Raw genomic sequence first — 19,776 nt, 5'->3', positions numbered from 1 at the left:
TTTTGTTGTTTCTGCTAACTGTCAAACATTTTTGGGTTTTGAAATGACAGCAAATTTTTGTGATACTTCCCCTTTAACCAATAAGAGAAAAACAAACAATTCGACAGAATCATAGCTTCATGTAACTTCAACTTGTTCATGAATCTCTTTTTGTTTTTCTTTTGAACCATTAGACCTTTTTTCTGTGTCCCTTAGAAAGCCTACTGCCATGTAATCCATTCTTCGAGTGTCGTAGCGAGGTTGATCCATGAGAATACCGTGAATACTACTTTTTTTTATTTTCGTTCCTTACGAAGCAAAGTGCATAATGGAAATTTGCAACAGACAGCAAAACATGTTTACCATCCGATGTTCTCGCGTGTAACTCCCACCGAGGCCTTGCAGACGTATTTGCAAGTCATCATGTACATGTGGAATGTTGTTGACGAGAGAACAATTAGTTTGTATGCATCAGAAAACCTCACCAACTGACAAATATCCATGTCATTGACCTGTCCCTCGGGGATATGTGATATGTTCCTCTTGTTTCGAACCCTCAGGTGCGGCACATATCTCCTCAGTCCAGGTCAATAATCCTGACTTACCAATTATCACTAATTTATTTATTATAGGGTATGTTTACACTGTTTAACAATTATTGACCGAAGTGGGGGTGAATAGTGATGGATATTTACCGAGCCGCGAAGCGGCGAGGTAAATATCTATCACTTTCACCGATACTGAAGTGAATAATTGTTTTAGTATATACCACACAAACTGAATAACTAGTGAACCAAAAAATTATTTTACTTCTGACAATACGTGTATACCTACAAATGGTATGAAATTTTAAAATCTCGCGCGCCACGCGGTAAGCGGTTTCTTATCGTAGAAAGTTCCGTCTCGCTTTCTTGCAGACAATTAAAACTTTTGGAGACACTTGTTTAGTTCCTACGGTGTCATTTCTTCAATTTTTCTGTGAAATTCGCCTTGTTGTTGAAACCATGCTAAAAAAATAATAGATGGGTCATTGTTTTCATTGTAATTTTAGTGCTCGGCAGTTTTCGTAAGCAAGGGATTGTATTTTCATTTTTTGCCTTAGAATATGAGGTTGAAAAGATACCATTTAATGCCGTCAAACCAAACTTTGTTGTCATTTATGTATTTTTTTATTTTACCAGCCTCCTCGTTTATCGAAAAAATTTCTTCTTAAGTAACCGTGGCGAAACGGGAAGCCATCTTGTTTCTCTTCGGCTGCTCGGAGGTGAATAGTACTTGGCTAATCACCTCCGAGCTAGCCAATCAGCGCGCACGAAAAGTACTATTCACTTGTGTGGTATACAGTCATTTCAACTAACGTTGTCGGTTCAAAGCATGAAGCTAAAAGACAAGACCGAAAGTTTACGTGGGATTTTTATGAATAAATTCATCAAAATCAGTTATGCCTTGAGAAAACAATAGGTTGTAATTAGCAGTACAATGTCCTGCACGTGCAGGGATGATTTTGATGAAATTATTCATAAAAAATAATCCCACAAAACATTGCGGTCTTGTCTTTTAACTTGATTTTAATCCGACAACGTTAATTGAAATAGCTGTATACTAAGAGGTCATAAACAAAAGAAGCCAAATTGCTTAATCTCTTGACCAACCGTACAATACTGTATGACGTTGTGATCATAGCAATAGTACATTCCAACCTGGCCCTGGATATGTTCCTCTTTTTTTATATGTGATCCACTTTTGATGTCATTTGTTAATTCAAATACCATGACCATCAAGTGAGAATTGTAAGCGTGTTACTAAGAAGCCTTAATTTGGTTTTTCATTTCAGTGTTTTGCGAACCTGACTCAGTGGGAAAACTTAGAAAAGTTCTCAGTTCTAAACATAGACGATTATGATTCTCCAGATCTTGATAAAGTATGGACAGACACGTTTTTCCAGGTAAGCTGCGGCAACTGCATTACATTTTTCTTTCTGCTTGTAATATATTATGTAAATAGTTAGTAATGTGATGGACTGCTGAACTAAATACGTGAATTGTACATTTATTTTGTAGGAGCACTACCTTCCTTACCTGATAACAAGCAAACTGAAGCTACAGTGCCAGGGAGGACAGGACAATTCACTGAATTTGTTTGTGACTAGAGCAATGCGAAATAACGAGAGAGCAGCACTGTTACAGGTAACAATCATCTTTGCCTGTCTGAGGCACTATTACGCCAGTTGGAGACACGAAAACATATAATACAACATTGCATCTGCAATTGAGTCGAATTACATTGCAGAGTGTTAGTTTAAGGTGCAGGCGGACACAAAGGTATTAAGGACGGTGCCTCCTAATATAAAAGTATTTTGAAACAGTTCATTGCTAATGGATAAATGTGACGATATATTTTAAGCCTGGTAAATCCCAAGATGCACAGAATGTATTTGCAGTAATAAAAGGAGGCATCGTCCTTAAGAAATTACGCACGTTGTTGGGTGTTGACCTTGTTACAATCATCAGTAAGAGTAGTAGCTACCTATACATTATACAAATCAGTGTAACCCAAAGAACTAGCTCTGGAATGAAATTTTACAAATCCAGCCAGTCAGACAGGACAGGGCAGAAGGTTGACCACTCTGTCAGTTCACCTCACACCAAAATATTAACGTGATTGCTTTGCATGTTTGACAGGATCGTCACAGTGACAGCCTTGCTCTAATGTATCTGCTTCAAGATGACTATGACCGAGCATCGTACTATGCTGGGAGATATGAACAGAGTTTCCTCATGGTGAGTGACTTGGACTGTGAGAAAAAGGACATGTTCTATCCCTGTGGTCGACAGTATACATGCTGTCACAGTATATTTTAGGAATGAATCAGCCTATAAGGAAACGTGAGTGTTCCCTCTTAGGTGTCTGGAAACGTAAGGATACAAGGTACTTTTGTTTGCATGACTAGTTAGAGCGGTTTTCATTTCAATGACGTAAAGCCAAACCCAGTGTAATCATTCTAACCAATCAGAATAGACAGCGCAGTTAACCAATGACAACTCGAAGCAAATATATGTAAACTGTGCTAAGCGCGAGGAAGCGAGGGCGAGCAACTCACGATTGGTTTTTGTTTTGTTCCTCATTGGTTGAGAAATTGGCGCGAGTTGCGCTTACCAATAAGAGAGCATAGTAAAGCAAAAACAACGCGAACGCTAATTACTTTCAAGGCAATTGAAAAACGACCTAAATGAGGCAAACAAACAATAAAAACAACACGTTACTGACCATTTGGTTGTTTTGCCCTGCACTAGTTATTACTGCTCTAAGAAAGGTATATCATTCGTTTATTTACCTCTTTTTTCCACAACGATAGTGAAATAAGATGTTTTCATTAATTACAGGACTGGGCAGGTTTGGACTCCATGATGTCTGCCAGCCGGTCTGCCAAACTACAGTCATTACAGAAGATGGCGGAAATGCAAGAGTTTCTTGAATTTATTACCAGTGAAGGTTAGTGGTGAGACGGAAGACTTCTACAAGAGCTGTTGTGATGATTTCACTCTTAATGTTAGTTAGAAGGCAACAAGAGGCAGCATCGTTGCTGGCTTCTCTCAGCAGCCAATCTAACAATTTTTATTAGGAAAGTGAATATATGAAATCCATGTATTTGAACTGCGGATGGAAGAATTGATAATTAATAATAGACCATTGCAGTTATGTACCCAACTTGAGCAGCTGTGAAAAGAAAGCCTGAAAAAAGAAAAGAAGTTGAGGCTTTCTTTTTACAGCTGCGTATATAACTGAGATAGTCTTTCATATTTCAGTTTTTATTAAAGCACTTCTTTTAGGTTGTTTATTTAGCTTTTGTTCTAAAATTGATTTTCTTATATCTTGTGATGAACTTAATTTCCATTTCGGTATTTTTTTTACTTCTATTCTATTGGAGACAGTGGCTTTCTACAGCGTGATGTGTAATGTTGTGAAAGTGTCGCGAGTTTTGTTGTATGGACAAATTTTTATTCTTATTGGGAAAAGAAGTGGCAAATCTCAGACTGTCATAAGGTATTCCTTGAGCTTGTCTCCTCGGCCGGTATATATCGTGTTTCTTGGCAAATGAAACAATTAGCTAACTTGATTCTTAGAGAGGAGTCGCAATTGAGAGCAAATGGCTTGTTGCATGGCCATCTGCTCCCCGTCAGAGATCAATAAATTACTAGTAACATTACTTAACTTTTTTAGAGAACTTCTCAAGTGTGAGGCCAGCGGTAACATTGTTAAACAAATGGTCTTCAAGACTTTGTGATGCAAGGCTTCATCCAATCAGTGTATGGGATGACTTTGCTACAAACAGGTACAGTGTTCAGTGTTTACTGCTGGCAAATCAGGCGAATAAAGCCGGGCGTCGAGAGAGAGAGTAAAATGAAAAGATTTAAGAGTATTATTGACATTATTAGTTAATGATTACTGAGAATTGACGGATTTGCACTGTACCTTCCAATAACAATTTGTTCAGCGCGAACCTTTGGTAACTTATAATGTTGTCTCAAATTATAACATAGCACGCGTGCATCCTAATCTAATTCCTATTGGCGTCATCATGGTACATTTCTCAACATACGCACGGCCGTGCGTCCATTCGATGACGTGTGCAAGTCAGATGGGGTAAGCATGCGCGCGCTATGTTATAAAAAACTTTTTACAGAGAGACAACACCATAAAAATGTATATTTATAAGAGCTTATCGAAGTTTAATGAAACGTTTAGATTAAACCGATGTGAGAAACCACTTTCACTTTTTTTTTGTACAGAGAATGTTGTAATTAATCAGGAACAAAACCTGTTTTCCAGGAATCATTTACTTTATTTTCACTATGTTATAAAAGAATTGGTTCATGCTTTTAGCTGTGCGTATATCGAGTTATGGATGCACTTGGGAAGTTTGGAGAGCACTCAAGAAGCTAGAGTTGCTCTCGGCTACGCCTTGAGCAACTCTTACACTTCTCTCGTGCTCTCCAAACTTCCCGACGCTAAGCATGAACCAATTCTTAAATGTCCTCAAATGATCCCAATACTTAAATCTCCCAATGGTATACAGCTTATGACTGGAGCCTTGCAAGTTGTTGCTATATCGATGAAAAGGCAAGCTGACGGTGCACGCAGGATTTGAGTGACAGAGAAACAAGATTAGGTAGAAATGGGACCAGGAGGGAACCAATTTGGTGATCAGGCCGAGCTGCATGAATCTTACGATGGATGGCACTGTCAACATCAGACATTCAGCCCTGTCAATGTCAATATTCCAACATCCGTCGTTAGTACCGAGTAGGTTAAGCCTGAATTCCATAGTTACAGGTAACCAATGAAACCAGGGGCTAGCCAGAAAAAACCTAACGTCGGACATTCAGCTCAGGCTAACTCACTAGTTACGACTGTGAGGAACAGAGACACCAAAGCAAAACTTTAGTACAATAAACAGTCTCGGTTTTAAAACTTAATGATGAAATATCGCAACGGTACTAGAATCGTCAGATATTGGCTTCCACAACTGTGGCCTGAACAAGTGTCATTTTATCAAGACATTGCGTTCAAATGTGTATTGCATTTATCTAGTCCATGCACAATGCTGTCTACTAATTTTCACTTCGTTCTCAGGACTGTATATATGAACAAGATCTTGAGGAAATTTGAGGCAGTTGATGCAGAACAGAGGTGAATGCTTGTCAAAATGTCAGTTTTACTCTTCACCAGATGCATGTTTATAAGAAAACACTTTGCCCGTTTCTAGTATTCATTTAGATGCTCTTAGCTGATGACTTTGATAATAGTATACTAGTGTTAACAGATCAACTGGGTACTCAGTGAAATTCTCACCTGTCTTTCACCAAGGGTAAGTTATAAAGGAGAGTGGAATGCGAATTACGCGACAGCTGACCATAGGTTTGTTTCATTTTAAGTTAGGCTGACTTTTATGTAAATCACGTGTCATTTCAGGTCTGGAGTAAGTCTGCGTGATTTAAGAGTAAGGTTCTTGCAACAGGAGGTTGAACTTCACCTGCACATGGCAAATACTGCAAAAGAACAGGTGCTTCATTTTATCTTGTCTTTGGCTGACGGCATTAAATATTGAATGTTTGAGCTTATATTATATGATTAGTGATTGAAATTTTCTGACGCTTGATCTTGGCTAGCCTTAATGTAAGTGCATATTTGGCTGTCTAATTCTTGGGAAACGCTAACTTATTCACAGGCACAACGAACCTCAAGATTATATAATATTTTTTGCAGGCAAATTACACAGTGGCAAACAAATGTCTTCGCGAGGCACTTAATCTGATATCTCAGGTATTGCATCTTTGTTATGTGTCAGTACTTAGTGTGTTTGAGACTGTTTGATTTCATTAGGGACCCATTTGCGCATAACAGCTGTTGTTAGTCTGCTGCTTCTTGGTATTAAACTGATACAAACTGACCTAAGTCGGGATGTTTTACAACCAGGATGATGACAGCTTGCAAATCAGTTGGTCGCACGTCTATGCCAAAGTACATCACAGAAAGACTCAAACATTGACAGCCGTAGAGGCTGTGGAGACCGCTCTGATGGTAGCGGGACAGTTAGGTAGGTATCCTGATCTCTGTTATGTATTGCGCTTAGTGTTGTGTCCCGAGCTTGATCATTCCTTGTTTGTTCCCTGACAGATAAATTTAGCAGCAGTGTGGTATTGGATAGTGAGCCACTGAGGGGCCTGCAGCATCACATTCTCAGGGGCGAGACATTTGATGTCATCACAAAAGCAATCTCCACAGATGGTACGGACAGAGCATGCGTATACGCTATATTACCGCCATTTCTCAAACTTATTAATAATTCATCAAGCCAAAACAAAGCAAATCACTACCGTGAAGGAGCTTTAGAAATGTGATCTTAATTATCATAAAATTTTGTGACCTTTTGCTTCGAATTTCTCCAAGAATTATCAATAGTTTGAGAAGCTATATCAAACACTCGAAAGAGTGTTTCCTCCGATTTCCAAACACCTCGAAGTTGGTTAAAAAATCTCGGCTGCGCCTCGTTTTTCCAACCTACTTCTCGGTGTTTGGAAATCGGAGGAAACACTCTTCCTCGTGTTTGATATATTACGGAGTATACACTCGAATCGCCCGTGTAAAGTGTTAATCATAAACGATGCTACCTGATGCTACCTGTTCCTAGCCAAAAACAATTATGGAGAACACATCAAAAAAGCCTTGCTTTCAGAAACTATTAATATTTATGAAGAACTTTGCTGTTTTTGTCTGGTGCGTGATAGAAGCTTATCATTTATTAATTGCACTTAAGGCAAGAATTGCCTTTTTATTTATCATTCGGCTGAATTTGTTTGTCCGTAATTTTGCATCCGTCAGAAGGTTTAGTTCTTTCTGCCTTGGATGACAATAAGAAGGGGACTCTTGCAAGACTCTGTGGAATGGCTTCCGCTGATTCCCACAAGAAGGTAATCATTTGTGTCCTTCAGGAGTAATAATGTTGACTGAGTGAGATTCACCCTGAAGCCACTGAGGCCCTCCCTGTTCATGGCTTGGAAGATGTTATTGGTAGACCGGACACTTGTCCAGGGGCACTCGTTCACTTCTGCAGATTGTGAGCGGCTGTTGCAAAAGGCAGGTCACATCTACCGGTCACAGTCACGAGTCATGCTAGTGATAGGTAAACAAGCTAGATCGTGTATTATAACCCTTAACACTATTCCAAAAGAAGGATAATATGTGGGACCACAAGATACTGTCTAACTTGTCTAGATAATGGCGTCACGGTGATCTGTGACGCTTGCCCTATGTTTGTACCAGCGGGGTTGTAAGTGAGCTATTGAACAGTATTTTCATGTGTATTTTGTGCTTACACTATTCAGGTTGTGAGTCAGCTGATGACGCGCTCATTTGTATCACTGCAGTCTGCCATCAAGGCAGCTAAAAATGCTGAGGAGAAATGCAAAGGGCCCGACTCAAGGTATTCTAGTAATTTCTGTGCAAGTGACTGGTGGTAAAATTTCCCTATAAAGTTGGCAAAGTGGTGGCGGTAGTTTCTACATGATAAATGTCATCAATATCTTAAGAAGTTCATCTAGTTACGAAAATTATTTAAAAGCTTGAGCTTTAAGGAACGTTTAAAAAAGCTAACCGGTTTACAGAATTTAGGTTCCACTGGTAACTGTTGTGAAATATGAAAGAAACAAGCAAACAGGAACTTTACGATAAACTAGATTTCATTCTCGTTTTGTTTAGCCCCTGTTTGTTGTTCCATTCCAGACGAAACCATGTTGTACTATTGTTTTAGCACGAAAAGCCGTTTCCGATAGAACAAGAGCGTAGTTCGATAGTATTACTTATGAACAATTTAGTTCCATTTGGTCTGCATACAACAGTTGGTAAAGTATGGTGACAATGTACGTCGCGTGTAACCTGTATCCCGTTTGATAGTGGGGTCATAATGGAGTATACTGCTTTTATCAGTAAATTGTGTTTACTCAATAAAGCTATTATAAATAGTGTTTTGGTCTTTTTCTCCCTTGTTAGCGATGGTATTGTGCAAGCTATGATGGCAATGGTTACCTTTTGTGATAACTGTCTTAGGAAGAAAGAAGAAGGTTCGTGTGTGCTTGTAAATAACTAGAATAGCGGACGAAGATGATTCTGTCACGCTGATGTTGTTCATTACTGAAATAAAGAGAGTTTTGTATCCTGACTTATTTGATCAACAGGATTAAGAGTACTTAGCTGTAGCAGGCGACTAAATTGTGACATTCGTTTTCCATGCAATCTTGTTGCTGGGATACAAAATGATATTCTAGTCAGAGATCGATTATTTCTTAAAGTGATAACATTTCAGGTTTTGAAGGAATTGTTTGTAAGAAAGGGAATTTTCAGGTTTTTCCGCCAATCACTGAGAGCGTTCATGTTTTAACCACTGTTATTTCGTTCTTATTACTTTTTAGATGCTGGTCCACCCGTAGAGGTTGACACAAAGGTACCCAGTGTTACTACAGACAGTCATGCCTTGCACTGTGCACTATGATTCGTACACAGTGATAAGAAGCAACACTTAATTATTTCTTTTTTCATGTGTGCTATTTTGCCTTTCTTTGTATTTACCAAGCCGGTCCCTGTACCATAAGTGTAAACAAGCCAGCAAATCTTATTTACGAAGAAATCAATGAGGGAGATTAAAAACGTATGCTCTTGCGACTAAATCCCTATAACATGTGGACAGGGGCAGATGTGTCAATCAAATATCAGTCACAATCTAATGTACTACTGCCAAAAGAGTCATGAACTGCGGACAGAGCAACTGCGGAAAACAATGACTTGTGCCCTTCTTGTGTGCCTCGCACCGCTGCGATTTGACTTTCTTACTCGTTGGCTGTTCACGTTCATATCCTTTTGCCAAAAGCATCACCAACGTGATACATTCCACCGGACCGAAAAAGATGGCGAATGGTAGATTTACGCATTATTCTTAGCATACGAAACCCCTAAAAACGCTAATAAAAACCAACAGAAGAGTTCTAAAAGCTTCAAACCTAGCTTACACATGTTGTTAATACAGGGACGAATTTCGCAAAAAATAGATGGTTTTCTATAAAATAGGTTCGCAAGGTATTATGGGAAAATATACAACCCCATCCGTAGGTGGATTGAGTATCAGAATCAAACTAACCCCCTTGTTAGTTTGCCCTTCGTTAGTTGATAATAGAAAGCCAAAATGCATTTTATGTGTTGTTATCTTTCTAGCTGTTTCCCGGTATAGTTGTGCGTTACATGTTGAAAGCCATGTGCTATAATTCAGATGAGGCTCGGCAGAGGTTTCCTAGACTCCTTCAGATTGTTGAAATGTACCCTGACACCCTAGAAGCCTTCATCAAAAAGGTGAGTCACATTTCAGCTAAAGTCAGGGAACCATGAAGTGACTGTGAGGAACAGCTTCTGTGTCTCAGAGGACATTTGTGGTACATCTTGGTGATTATCGTTTTGTTTGTTCTAATTTGCGTTTCATGAAGGCTGCTGATGTTCCATGTTGGATGTTTATTGGTTGGATCAACCAGATGCTTGCAGTGCTGGACAAGCGCGAAGGCAGAGCAGTGCATACAATTCTACAGGAAATAGCGCAAACATACCCTCAGGTAAGGGATATTTTACACACGATAGCACAAAACCTGTGGGACAAATGTTTAGTTTCCATTGTCAAACAACCATTGCATGAAAATTGCCCATGAAAACAGTCTTTTAGTTACGTCATCGCGATTAATTTTATCGCATTGTTTACATAATGCATTACAATGCTGGCAATTGGCTATTAATCGACTTTCTCTGTCTTAAGCCGATGACACACCTGGCGATTTTATACGCCGATCGCGGCGAATTTGATCGCCAGTGAAAATCACTTGCGATTTTCGCCCCCGATTAATGCGGACGCACTTGGCGACTTTCTTCGCTGATCGTGGCGATGTGGCAGTTTCGAAGAGTCATGTGATAAAATTGCCCAACCTGATGGGTTGACTTTACTGGCTATTCGCAGTGATGAGCGTAGAAAATCGCGGAAACGGGCACACTTGGCGAATACCGGCGAATTTAATCGATCGCCGATATCTGACATGCCAGATATCGGCGATTTTATACGCCGATGTCGGCGATCGGCGTATAAAATCGCCAAGTGTGTCGCCGGCTTTAGCATTTTAACAGAAATTTAAAGTTTCCTTGTTGCTTTGTTTAGTTTTTAATAAGTCGTTTCATTTTTGTGTTAGGCCCTTTGGTATCCATTCAAGATAAGCAGTGAACAGTTTGTGTTTGAACACGGCAAAGAAGGAAAAGCGAATCAAGAGACTGTTGAGAGGTAACTCTTCAGTGAAAACTCTTCAAACATTACACTCTAAAAATAATGCAAAGGTATGACTAACAACTGAAAAGGTAAAAAAATTATACGAAATTCTTCCAACTTCCAACTGCAAATGACAATGCGGGACAAAAGCAACGATGCATTGGTAGAGTTTAACTAAAAATGCTTTCAGCGCAGACTGTAAATTCTTATCAAAGTAACTTGGTAGAGTGGTGGTGGATTATTCGATTCACTTGCATTGTTATATTGTAAATGTTGCTGAAACGTTATGCGGGAGAAAACAAATATGTTTCTGGTCAATAATGCTGTAATGGATGTGAAACAAGTAAGTTTTATTACTGTTTATTGACAGGCTTCAATCATCATTGGACAGTCCATTACTGAATGACTTTATTGCCGCGTTAGAACAGCTTACAAACCCAGAGATGGTGTTTAAGGTTTGTGTTTGTGTCTACCTAATTCTTGGACGCCCATGTTTCCACACATTTAGCTTTACTGCCCCCTTTGCTTTGTAAACTAAAATAAAATCCAGGGACTCCTTTCAGATGAATTGTTGGATAGCGTGCTTTCGCTCTTTTTTGTATGATCTGATATAGTTTAAATGAAACAATCGCACTTTTGTTATTTGTTTTTTCGCAAAACTAGCGTTTCGCCATGCATTTAATTACACAGTTTCATTATTTTGTAGTCTATTCTCGCAAAGTACTATTCACCTCTGGATCAGACCAGTGATCATTGAAGATTTAGCACTTTAACATAATGAGGAGGAACCATACTGTGACAAAATTGTGTGTTGCTGCGTCTGTTCGAAGGACAGACAATGCAATAACCGCTAAACGCCTCCGAAAATAGGCAGATAAAATTGTTCTTTTATTTTATTTGCTTGACGTGTCGATTTTTAGGCTACTGTGCACACACCACTCCTGAAATGAATAACTTTTCAGCCTAGCCTAGCTTGTGTAATGATTTGATTCTACCAGAGATTTGCAAAATGGGAACTTGCTTATTGGTGATCAGGTTCATATATTATCAAGGACAAGGAAAGTGGACTTAATTATCTTTTCACTTAATCCAGTTTACGGAATGTTTACCTCGAGATATTGGGCTTGGTCAGAGTCGGTTACGTAACTCGAGTCAGTGCTATGGGCTTAACGCCCACGGGGTTTCTACCAGCTCCCAGGTCCAAAAATAGACCATTGTTTGCGTTTAACTGGAACTAGTTTTCACACGAGGCTTAAGCGGGGAATCTTTTTACTTGCAATTATTTGCCCCCGCAAAAGCCTACTTTGCAAGGGACACTAGATCCAGTTCAATGCCGAGAATACGAAAATAGTGTAGTCATCGTGTTTAATCGATCACGCTACGGATTCAAAATGTTTTTCGTTTAATTGTATTGATTCCAGAGCAGAAAAGCATGACTTTAGATAGCATGTTCTATTACTGACATGTTCAAATGTGTGACAAGTTTTCATTGTACGTGTTTATTGCGCAGGATTGGTGTGACGGCCCGATGAAACAGTTGTTAGAAGACAAAGACAAGAGGAATGATTCACAGGCCATTAAAAATTGTTTCCAAAGTATGTTTCAAAACCTGCTGGACATTAAATCAAAGGCAGAGAGTGCATCTCAGACTCGAGGGAATGAGTTTGGCCCGTTTAGAAGAAGGTTTGCTCAGGTAAATAATAATAATAATGATAATAATAATAATAATAATAATTATGATTATTTATTAATAAATATATCTTTATTAAAATATTCCACACAAATTGCTATTTACACGTTAAAAGTATACAAAAAAGAGCTATCGAAAACCTATTTACAATTTATTTCGATTAAGAAAAAAAAGAGAGACTATTTTCAAGCACAATTTCAGTAATAATTTTTAATGATAATAATAATAATAATAATAATAATAATAATAATAATTGTCGGGAAAAGGTCCTTGGATGGAAAGGAGAATTTGAAGCCCTATCTGAGATAGCAAGGAGCCAGCCTCATGCAGCCTACACTGTTTTCACGAAGGGTTACAAATCCAAGTTTACCTATTTCATGCGCACAATAGAGTCGTTTGAAGATTACGTTGACCCTATTCAAGAGGCGATTGACGACTTACTCCTCCCAACACTATTGGGTCAAACGGAGCCCCTCCCTAGCAATCTGCGTCAGCTTGTTACTTTGACACCCGCTCAAGGAGGGCTTGGCGTACCTGACTTACGGTTTGAAGCTCCACAGCAGTTTGCTGCTTCTACGACAATAACAGCATCGCACGTAGATTCCATCACCAAACGGAGCACTTTCATGGTGGCAGGCGAGAGGTCCACGGAGAAGTTAAAAAGACAACATCAAGCTTTAAAAATTGCGTCGGTGAAATCGAGAATGGAAAGTATTGATTCCACTCTACCCTCGGATCTGCTGCGGTCAGTTAAGCAATCGAGAGACAAGGGTGCGAGCTCGTGGCTTACCGCAGTACCCCTTGTTGATCAAGGCTTTGTGCTGAATAAACAAGAATTCTGAGACTCTCTGCGTTTAAGGTATAATTTTTCCCTGTCTGATTTACCAAGCAAGTGTGTTTGTGGGGAGAAGTATACCGTTTACCATGCCCTGTCATGCAAAAAGGGAGGGTTCGTGGCGCAGAGACACGATGGCGTCCGCAACCTACTTACCTCTTTTCGTGGTAAGGTTTGCACCAACGTTGAAGTCGAACCACAACTACAACCTCTCGACAATGAGCAATTCAACCTCAGAAGCGCGGTGACAAGTCCGGAGGCAAGACTGGGCATGAAGGCAGGGGTCTTTTGGTCTCGAGGAGTTACAGCATTTTTCGATGTCAGAGTAACGCATGTTAACTCCAAGTGTAACCACGGAAAAGCAACATAGACAATCTTTAAAGAGCAGGAAGAGGAGAAAAAGCGGAAGTACCAACAGAGAGTGCTGGACGTTGAAATGGGATCTTTCACTCCCCTAGTTTTTGGAACCAACGGTGGGATGGGAGCCGACTGCAATTGCTTCCTCAAACGCCTAGCCGAGAAGCTCTCAGAAAAGAATGAGGAACCTTATCACATTACTATCACTTGGATTAGAACATTGCTTTCTTTTGAGATTTTAAGGTCGGTACACACATGCGTAAGAGGCTCCAGGACACCTTTCCACAGAATTCCACAAGGGGATTTCATCGATGACTGTCGCCTAAACGCTAGCCAAGCATGTGTCCGTTGATTTTCTGTGAATTGTTTTTTTTTTTTTTTTTGGAATCGGAACTTTTAACTTGTAAATAGTTTGGAATATGTTGATTAAGATGTTGTTTTTTATTATTTTTATTATTATTATGACATTTGTATTTTCTTTTGAAAAGTTTGTGCTTCGAAAATTAGTCTCGAAATCGGAATGAATTGTAAATAGGTTTTAATAGTTCTTTTCTCAACTTTTAACTTGTAAATAACAATTTCAGCTGCTTGGTATATGTTAATAAAGATTATATTATTATTTTTATTTAATAATAATAATAATAATAATAATAATAATAATAGTAATAATAATGATCCATAATAATAATAATAATAATAATGGAATGTATCGATCATCTTCTCCAAGTCTAACTGGGAGGTCGTCTACCTTTTCAAATGATGCTGCGGTGATGCTGCGCTTGAAAACTATGCTTCCACAACAGTTGCAGTTCACTATTTAGTTTGAACATTTTCTTTATTCAGTTGCTTCTAATTATTTACAGTTATAGACAGTTATTTCAGTAATTGCCTTGCGGAGCGTTAGGTGTCCTTGAGTGTCATAACCTAGTTTACCACACTGATTTACAGGATTTCTCAAGCGAAGTTCAGAAGTTGTTTGGCAAGGATGGTGAAAAACTGAAAGGACTTAAGCTCAGTGTAAGTTATCACTTATAACGCTGTAGCCAAAGGAAGCTAAATGGACCATTAGTTAGGTCTATCGAATCTAAGCCTTTTCCTGTCTGATAAGTCAAAGAGCTACTCATCTTCAGTAAACATCTTGTTTATGTAGCGTCTTCTTCAGTTGCTATGGCATTTGGTGCCAATTTCCCAAACAAACAAAAATGCAAACCATGGCTTGTTCGACTAAACTTGACTGATATATTGCCGAAGTGTTAGAAAATGGCATACAGACTGTTCAGATCCAACTCGTGCAGTTGCCTTCAAAGTTAAACCAATGCTGCTTTTGTTCTTGGGCCGTTTTGAAAATCCTAGAAAGATTTTGACTCTTGTAGGAGTTACTAACTCTTTCAGCAATGAGCATTGAAAGATGGACATAAAACAAGGTTTTACTTGTCAGTGATTATTTCAACAAGTGATGAAATTTCCTATTCTCAAATAATCAAAAATACGGTGTCGGCATTATATGTGAAGGGTATAGTGAATGTTATGCTGCTAGCAGTAAATAAATGATGGATCAGAGAATTAACTCTGCAGTGTCTAATGTGAACCATGAATTTCCTACTAAGCATAAGCCCTAAGCTAGGCTAGGCGGTCTTGTAACTCAGTCGGTACAGCAACGGTTAATCAAGTCTGGAGGTCGTGGATTCGATTCCCGCCGAGGTCAAAGATTTTTTCTTTGTTTCTTGGGATCTATTATTTCCTTACTTGGGATAACGCTTATTAGTATAAATCTACTAGTGTTCTATCACGAATGTCGTTCTCTGATTAGCTACGCTACTCGCTATCTATTCTGTGATAGATAGTGAGTAGCGGTTTTCAACAAAATGGCGGCCACTTCATGGTGTTTTCGAAGTGTCTGCGATGAGGAAATAGATAATTTACTTGTTTAGTTTTCCACGACTAAAACAATTAAGTGAACACATCAATTTTCTACTAAACAATTAGATTATTCGCTCTCGATTTCTATCGCGTGATAGCTGATTCGGGCTGCGCCCTCATCAGTTAGCACGCGATAGAAATCTTGAGCTCATAATCTAATTGTTAAGTAGAAAATTGATGTGTTCACTTAGCACATAAAACCATATAATATACTGCGGAGTTAATTCTCTGATCCATTATTTGTGTCGTCATCATATGTCCGACCAGGTAAAGGTCTGATTGATGATCTTGCTGGATATAATTTTGTTCTATGTACATGGTAGCATTTTAACCTTGATGTTTCTTCTTTCTGTTCTTGCGCCCTTTGTCTTTCAGCAATTTGGAAACTTATGGAGAAATGTTATTCAGAAGATGGATGAGAAGAGGTCTCGTGCTGCTCCGCCATTAAACCTGAAGGAGTACTCGCCGTGGTTATTTCATTTCCAGTCCAGTCACTACACACATACATTGGAGATTCCTGGTAAGTTGATCCTCTTGATTGTGAGGAGTTATCTTTTGTTCATTTTCCTTGTCGTTTTACAGTCCTACTTCCGTTGAAAATGAGTAGAAAACCTCAAATCATCGGATGAATGACTTTTATTGAAATCCTTTTTAGAATTGTATGACACTGACTTTTTTTTTCCTGTATTCTTTCATTTCGCAAATTTTTCGTACGGCCCAATCTTTTGACAAACGCCTGATCGTTGAAGGCGGCTTAATGTTATCAGCAACCTTTATAAAACTATAATTGAAATGTTTCTATAAAGGCGTTTCGACCAGAAATTATTGACCTCTTCATCCATTAAAATTAGAATAAAACCCAACCCAAAATGCTGAATAGGCTTAAAGAATGATGAAATGTTTTTGTTGGTAACGTTTTAAAGGTTAATGATTGCAGAAGTTAACTTGGACGTTCACCGTCTAATTCTAGTGTTTTAAATCCCTATGGGATTAATAAACAATTCAGCACGATCAAAGTATCAAGAGAATTTATCAATGTAAACATTAGTGTTAGTGACATTATGAGACCATTTATAGTGCGAACCAGGAAGCCTTGAACACTTTTGTTACAAATTATTTGTATAAAATAACCAAGTAGTTAGTCACTGGCCGTCTGTTTACGTTTCCTGCGGTTCGAACTTTCATTCGATGGTTGATATGAATGTAACATCTCAAAGTTAAGGTGGCCCGAACCTATTTATGGGCGCATTGGTACATTTTTCAGTCGCAGGAAAGATTTGACCGATTTCTTTGGTTTTTAGCATCCTAACTAACGCATTTTAAAAATTTAAGAAAATGTTATTTTTTATGGTAGTGATTTTTTTTTTTTTTAGATATGAGCGAATTTTTAAGGAGAAGCTTACTCCAGAAACCATGTGTCTTTTAATCCGCCAGTGAAAAGTAAACACTTAACTTAGTCACCGGTTTTTGACCTTTTGAAGTGCATCCAATCCATACGAAATTCCTCTCCGAAGTACCCCGAAATTCAAATTGAGCGCCGCCGTTTTGATTAGCACTTAGTGTTCGCCTTTTCTTGACGTCATTCTGTCCATGAGAATATTGCGAAATCAACAACTACAAACACGTGAAAATGGCTTCGATTGAACTATACCGTTTCGAGCCAGAACGTGTCCGTTATCCCGAGGATGTTTGAAATTCGCGCCTATTTCGTTGGACGGAATGACATCACGAAGAAGCGGCTAGGGTACTTAATGCTAATCAAAATGGCGGCGCTCACTTTTGAGGGGAATTTCGTATGGATCGGATGTACTTCAGAAGCTCAAAAAAGAGGTGAGTTACTCAACTCAGTTTCCTTTTATTGATGAATTAAAAAAATACATGATTTCTGGAGTGACATTCTCCTTTCAATCCTTATTTTTCACGCAAATGCTCATATTTTAGAGAACCATAACAAATGTTTTCTTTACGTCATCAGTAAGTCTAAGAGCCATTAAAGTTTCATTACAATCATAACTCGTTACACAAAATGCTACTTTTAAAATTTACTTTGATTGTTAGGTAATGTAATTTTGTTAGCTCACGTACAAATAGCTGAACAATCTGTCATCTAAAAAACTAATGCTATCCAAAGCTTTACTGAACGTATCTGAGTAATCGGAAACCAACGGCAAGCACAATCAGGGTTGCAGAATTGTATGCTGCATATAAAGGGAAATTTAACATTTTCTACTTTAACTCTCGTCTTCACTATTTGTCAGGCCAGTACACAGGAAGGGAAAAACCACTCCCTGAATATCATGTGAAAATTGCAGGATTCGATGAAAGGGTAGGGTGTTTTTTTATAATTTGCCTCTTAGTGCATTTAATAATTTGGTCATCGATAAATAATAAGTGTCTTACTTTTCTGTCTCTTTGAGTCGCTTCTTTTTGTTAGTATCAACAACTCTCTTACCCTCTTGCTAGGATGAAACTTCCTGTTTCTCTTCCTCAACTTTCTTTTGATTTCTTGATGTAGGTTATGGTGTTGGCTTCAATCCGTAAACCAAAGCGCATCATCATTCGAGGCGACGATGAAAAGGATCACATGTTTTTGGTGAAAGGTGGAGAGGACCTGAGACTAGATCAGAGGATTGAGCAAGTGAGTGGAGACTGGGCAGTATTCTTTGGTTCAAATGAATTTTATCTTTCTAATGTTAACCCAGCTATAAATTCTCCTCTGATAACGTTGTGTGCATGTAAACACTTCTACCAGTATTTCAAATCCAAGCTTGTACAATTCAAAATTCTCGTTCGTTTGCAGTGGTTTAGTACTGAGCCCAACTCTTCGGCAAATGACTCCCTTCAGGGCACTTTTTGTTTTCTAATTTCTGGAAATGGTTTAATTTGATGAACCGTTTTTTCTTTGACCTGAAGTCGCTTCTCTCCAAGTGTTACTCTCTTTCGTTCAATGTTCACAGCTGTTTGGACTAATGAATGACGTCATGTCGGATGATCCCTCGTGTAGTCAAAGGGGCCTGAGGCTGAGGACTTACCAAGTCATTCCCATGACTCCTCGGTAACTCGGTGTTTTTTATTTCGTGATAGTGTTGTTCTTGGTTTTGTGATTTTTTCTTGTTACTGTTTTTTGTTTATGTTGATAGTTGTTGTTTTCTGGCCTGTACATGATAGTTATTTGTTTATGTCATTGCATGGGACGTGTTTTGACTCATAATGCATGTTGCTGTGGTTATGTAACAGAGTGGGACTGATTGAGTGGATGCAGAATACTAAGCCATTTAAAGAAGTGTTGCGAAATGCTATGACCAAGGCCGAACAGGACAGCTACACTGGAAAGTAAGTCTGTTTCATTTATCTCGTGCTTATGCGAGGTAGTAAGGAGCATCATATCATTGCTGCCAAACGCGTAGTCGCCGTATAAAAGCATACGGGCCTGAGTTTTTTCTTCGATAGTTTAACAATTTACCAAAGGGGCTGGACGCTTTTTTGTTTAGTCAATCGGCTCCATTACGGTATGTCCAGAAATAAACATAACTGCGATTTTTGCGAACTTGACAAAATCCCGACAGATTCGTTAAGTGTAATATATGGCAAAAATATAACTGGTGACCTAGTTACTGCAATACATATGACCCTCGTAAAATTCGCTGTTTTTGTCAATTACTGTGAAGCTAATTGTAGAGTTTTGATTAGTTGTTACTTAGTTTACAATAACTTTGGTAGTATCCAAGTTCAGTGTCAACGTATTCCTGTTTTTCTAAAAATATTAGTACCAGCTGTGCTGTAGGCTGCCAATTCCTCAATTTAACATTGACCAGGACCTTCTCGAAGGTTGAAATTAGAACAACAAGCCCAGTTGTGCTGTTTCTCTCCGCATGGTTTGTGTGCTTTTCTAAATCATATTACTTATCTTGTGAGGGAGCCATCTGTTCCTGGTTGCCATAGCGCCACAAACGTGTTTACGGCACAGTATAAAGTAAGGCCATAAACGCGATGCAAGCAGCAGTTAAAGTTGGAGTCACAGAGGAAAGTTCTCTGTTAAAAGAACGACAGACTGCGTCGCGCTTTAGCGCTTACGCCAATCGAATGCTCAACACAATCACATCTTAACGCTTGTGATTTCGTGCAATTGTGGACAAATCTAATTGG

The 19,776-nt window shown here is 38.8% G+C and overlaps 1 protein-coding gene across 2 annotated transcripts in view; it reads left to right on the top strand.

Annotated features, from left to right (window-relative positions):
- The window catches only part of LOC146463051 (DNA-dependent protein kinase catalytic subunit-like), a 121,228-nt gene that overhangs the window by 95,608 nt on the left and 5,844 nt on the right, over window positions 1-19,776 (top strand). For both annotated transcript variants that reach the window (XM_085084882.1, XM_085084881.1), the window contains exons 82-106: window positions 1,814-1,924; window positions 2,040-2,165; window positions 2,661-2,759; window positions 3,363-3,471; window positions 4,201-4,312; window positions 5,614-5,670; window positions 5,953-6,043; window positions 6,247-6,303; window positions 6,457-6,577; window positions 6,658-6,768; window positions 7,363-7,451; window positions 7,866-7,963; window positions 8,530-8,600; window positions 8,949-8,980; window positions 9,745-9,879; window positions 10,011-10,133; window positions 10,755-10,843; window positions 11,199-11,283; window positions 12,339-12,521; window positions 14,659-14,727; window positions 16,006-16,150; window positions 17,889-17,956; window positions 18,146-18,268; window positions 18,588-18,685; window positions 18,868-18,963. In XM_085084882.1, the coding sequence (XP_084941008.1) occupies window positions 1,814-1,924; window positions 2,040-2,165; window positions 2,661-2,759; window positions 3,363-3,471; window positions 4,201-4,312; window positions 5,614-5,670; window positions 5,953-6,043; window positions 6,247-6,303; window positions 6,457-6,577; window positions 6,658-6,768; window positions 7,363-7,451; window positions 7,866-7,963; window positions 8,530-8,600; window positions 8,949-8,980; window positions 9,745-9,879; window positions 10,011-10,133; window positions 10,755-10,843; window positions 11,199-11,283; window positions 12,339-12,521; window positions 14,659-14,727; window positions 16,006-16,150; window positions 17,889-17,956; window positions 18,146-18,268; window positions 18,588-18,685; window positions 18,868-18,963 (2,498 nt within the window). The remainder of the gene's footprint in view (window positions 1-1,813; window positions 1,925-2,039; window positions 2,166-2,660; window positions 2,760-3,362; window positions 3,472-4,200; window positions 4,313-5,613; window positions 5,671-5,952; window positions 6,044-6,246; window positions 6,304-6,456; window positions 6,578-6,657; window positions 6,769-7,362; window positions 7,452-7,865; window positions 7,964-8,529; window positions 8,601-8,948; window positions 8,981-9,744; window positions 9,880-10,010; window positions 10,134-10,754; window positions 10,844-11,198; window positions 11,284-12,338; window positions 12,522-14,658; window positions 14,728-16,005; window positions 16,151-17,888; window positions 17,957-18,145; window positions 18,269-18,587; window positions 18,686-18,867; window positions 18,964-19,776) is intronic.

Source organism: Pavona decussata, unplaced genomic scaffold, assembly GCF_977016875.1.
Source record: "Pavona decussata unplaced genomic scaffold, jaPavDecu1.1 SCAFFOLD_181, whole genome shotgun sequence".
Lineage (NCBI taxonomy): Eukaryota > Metazoa > Cnidaria > Anthozoa > Scleractinia > Agariciidae > Pavona > Pavona decussata.
Note: the sequence above shows the minus strand (reverse complement) of the source record. Positions and strands in the feature narration are given on the sequence as shown.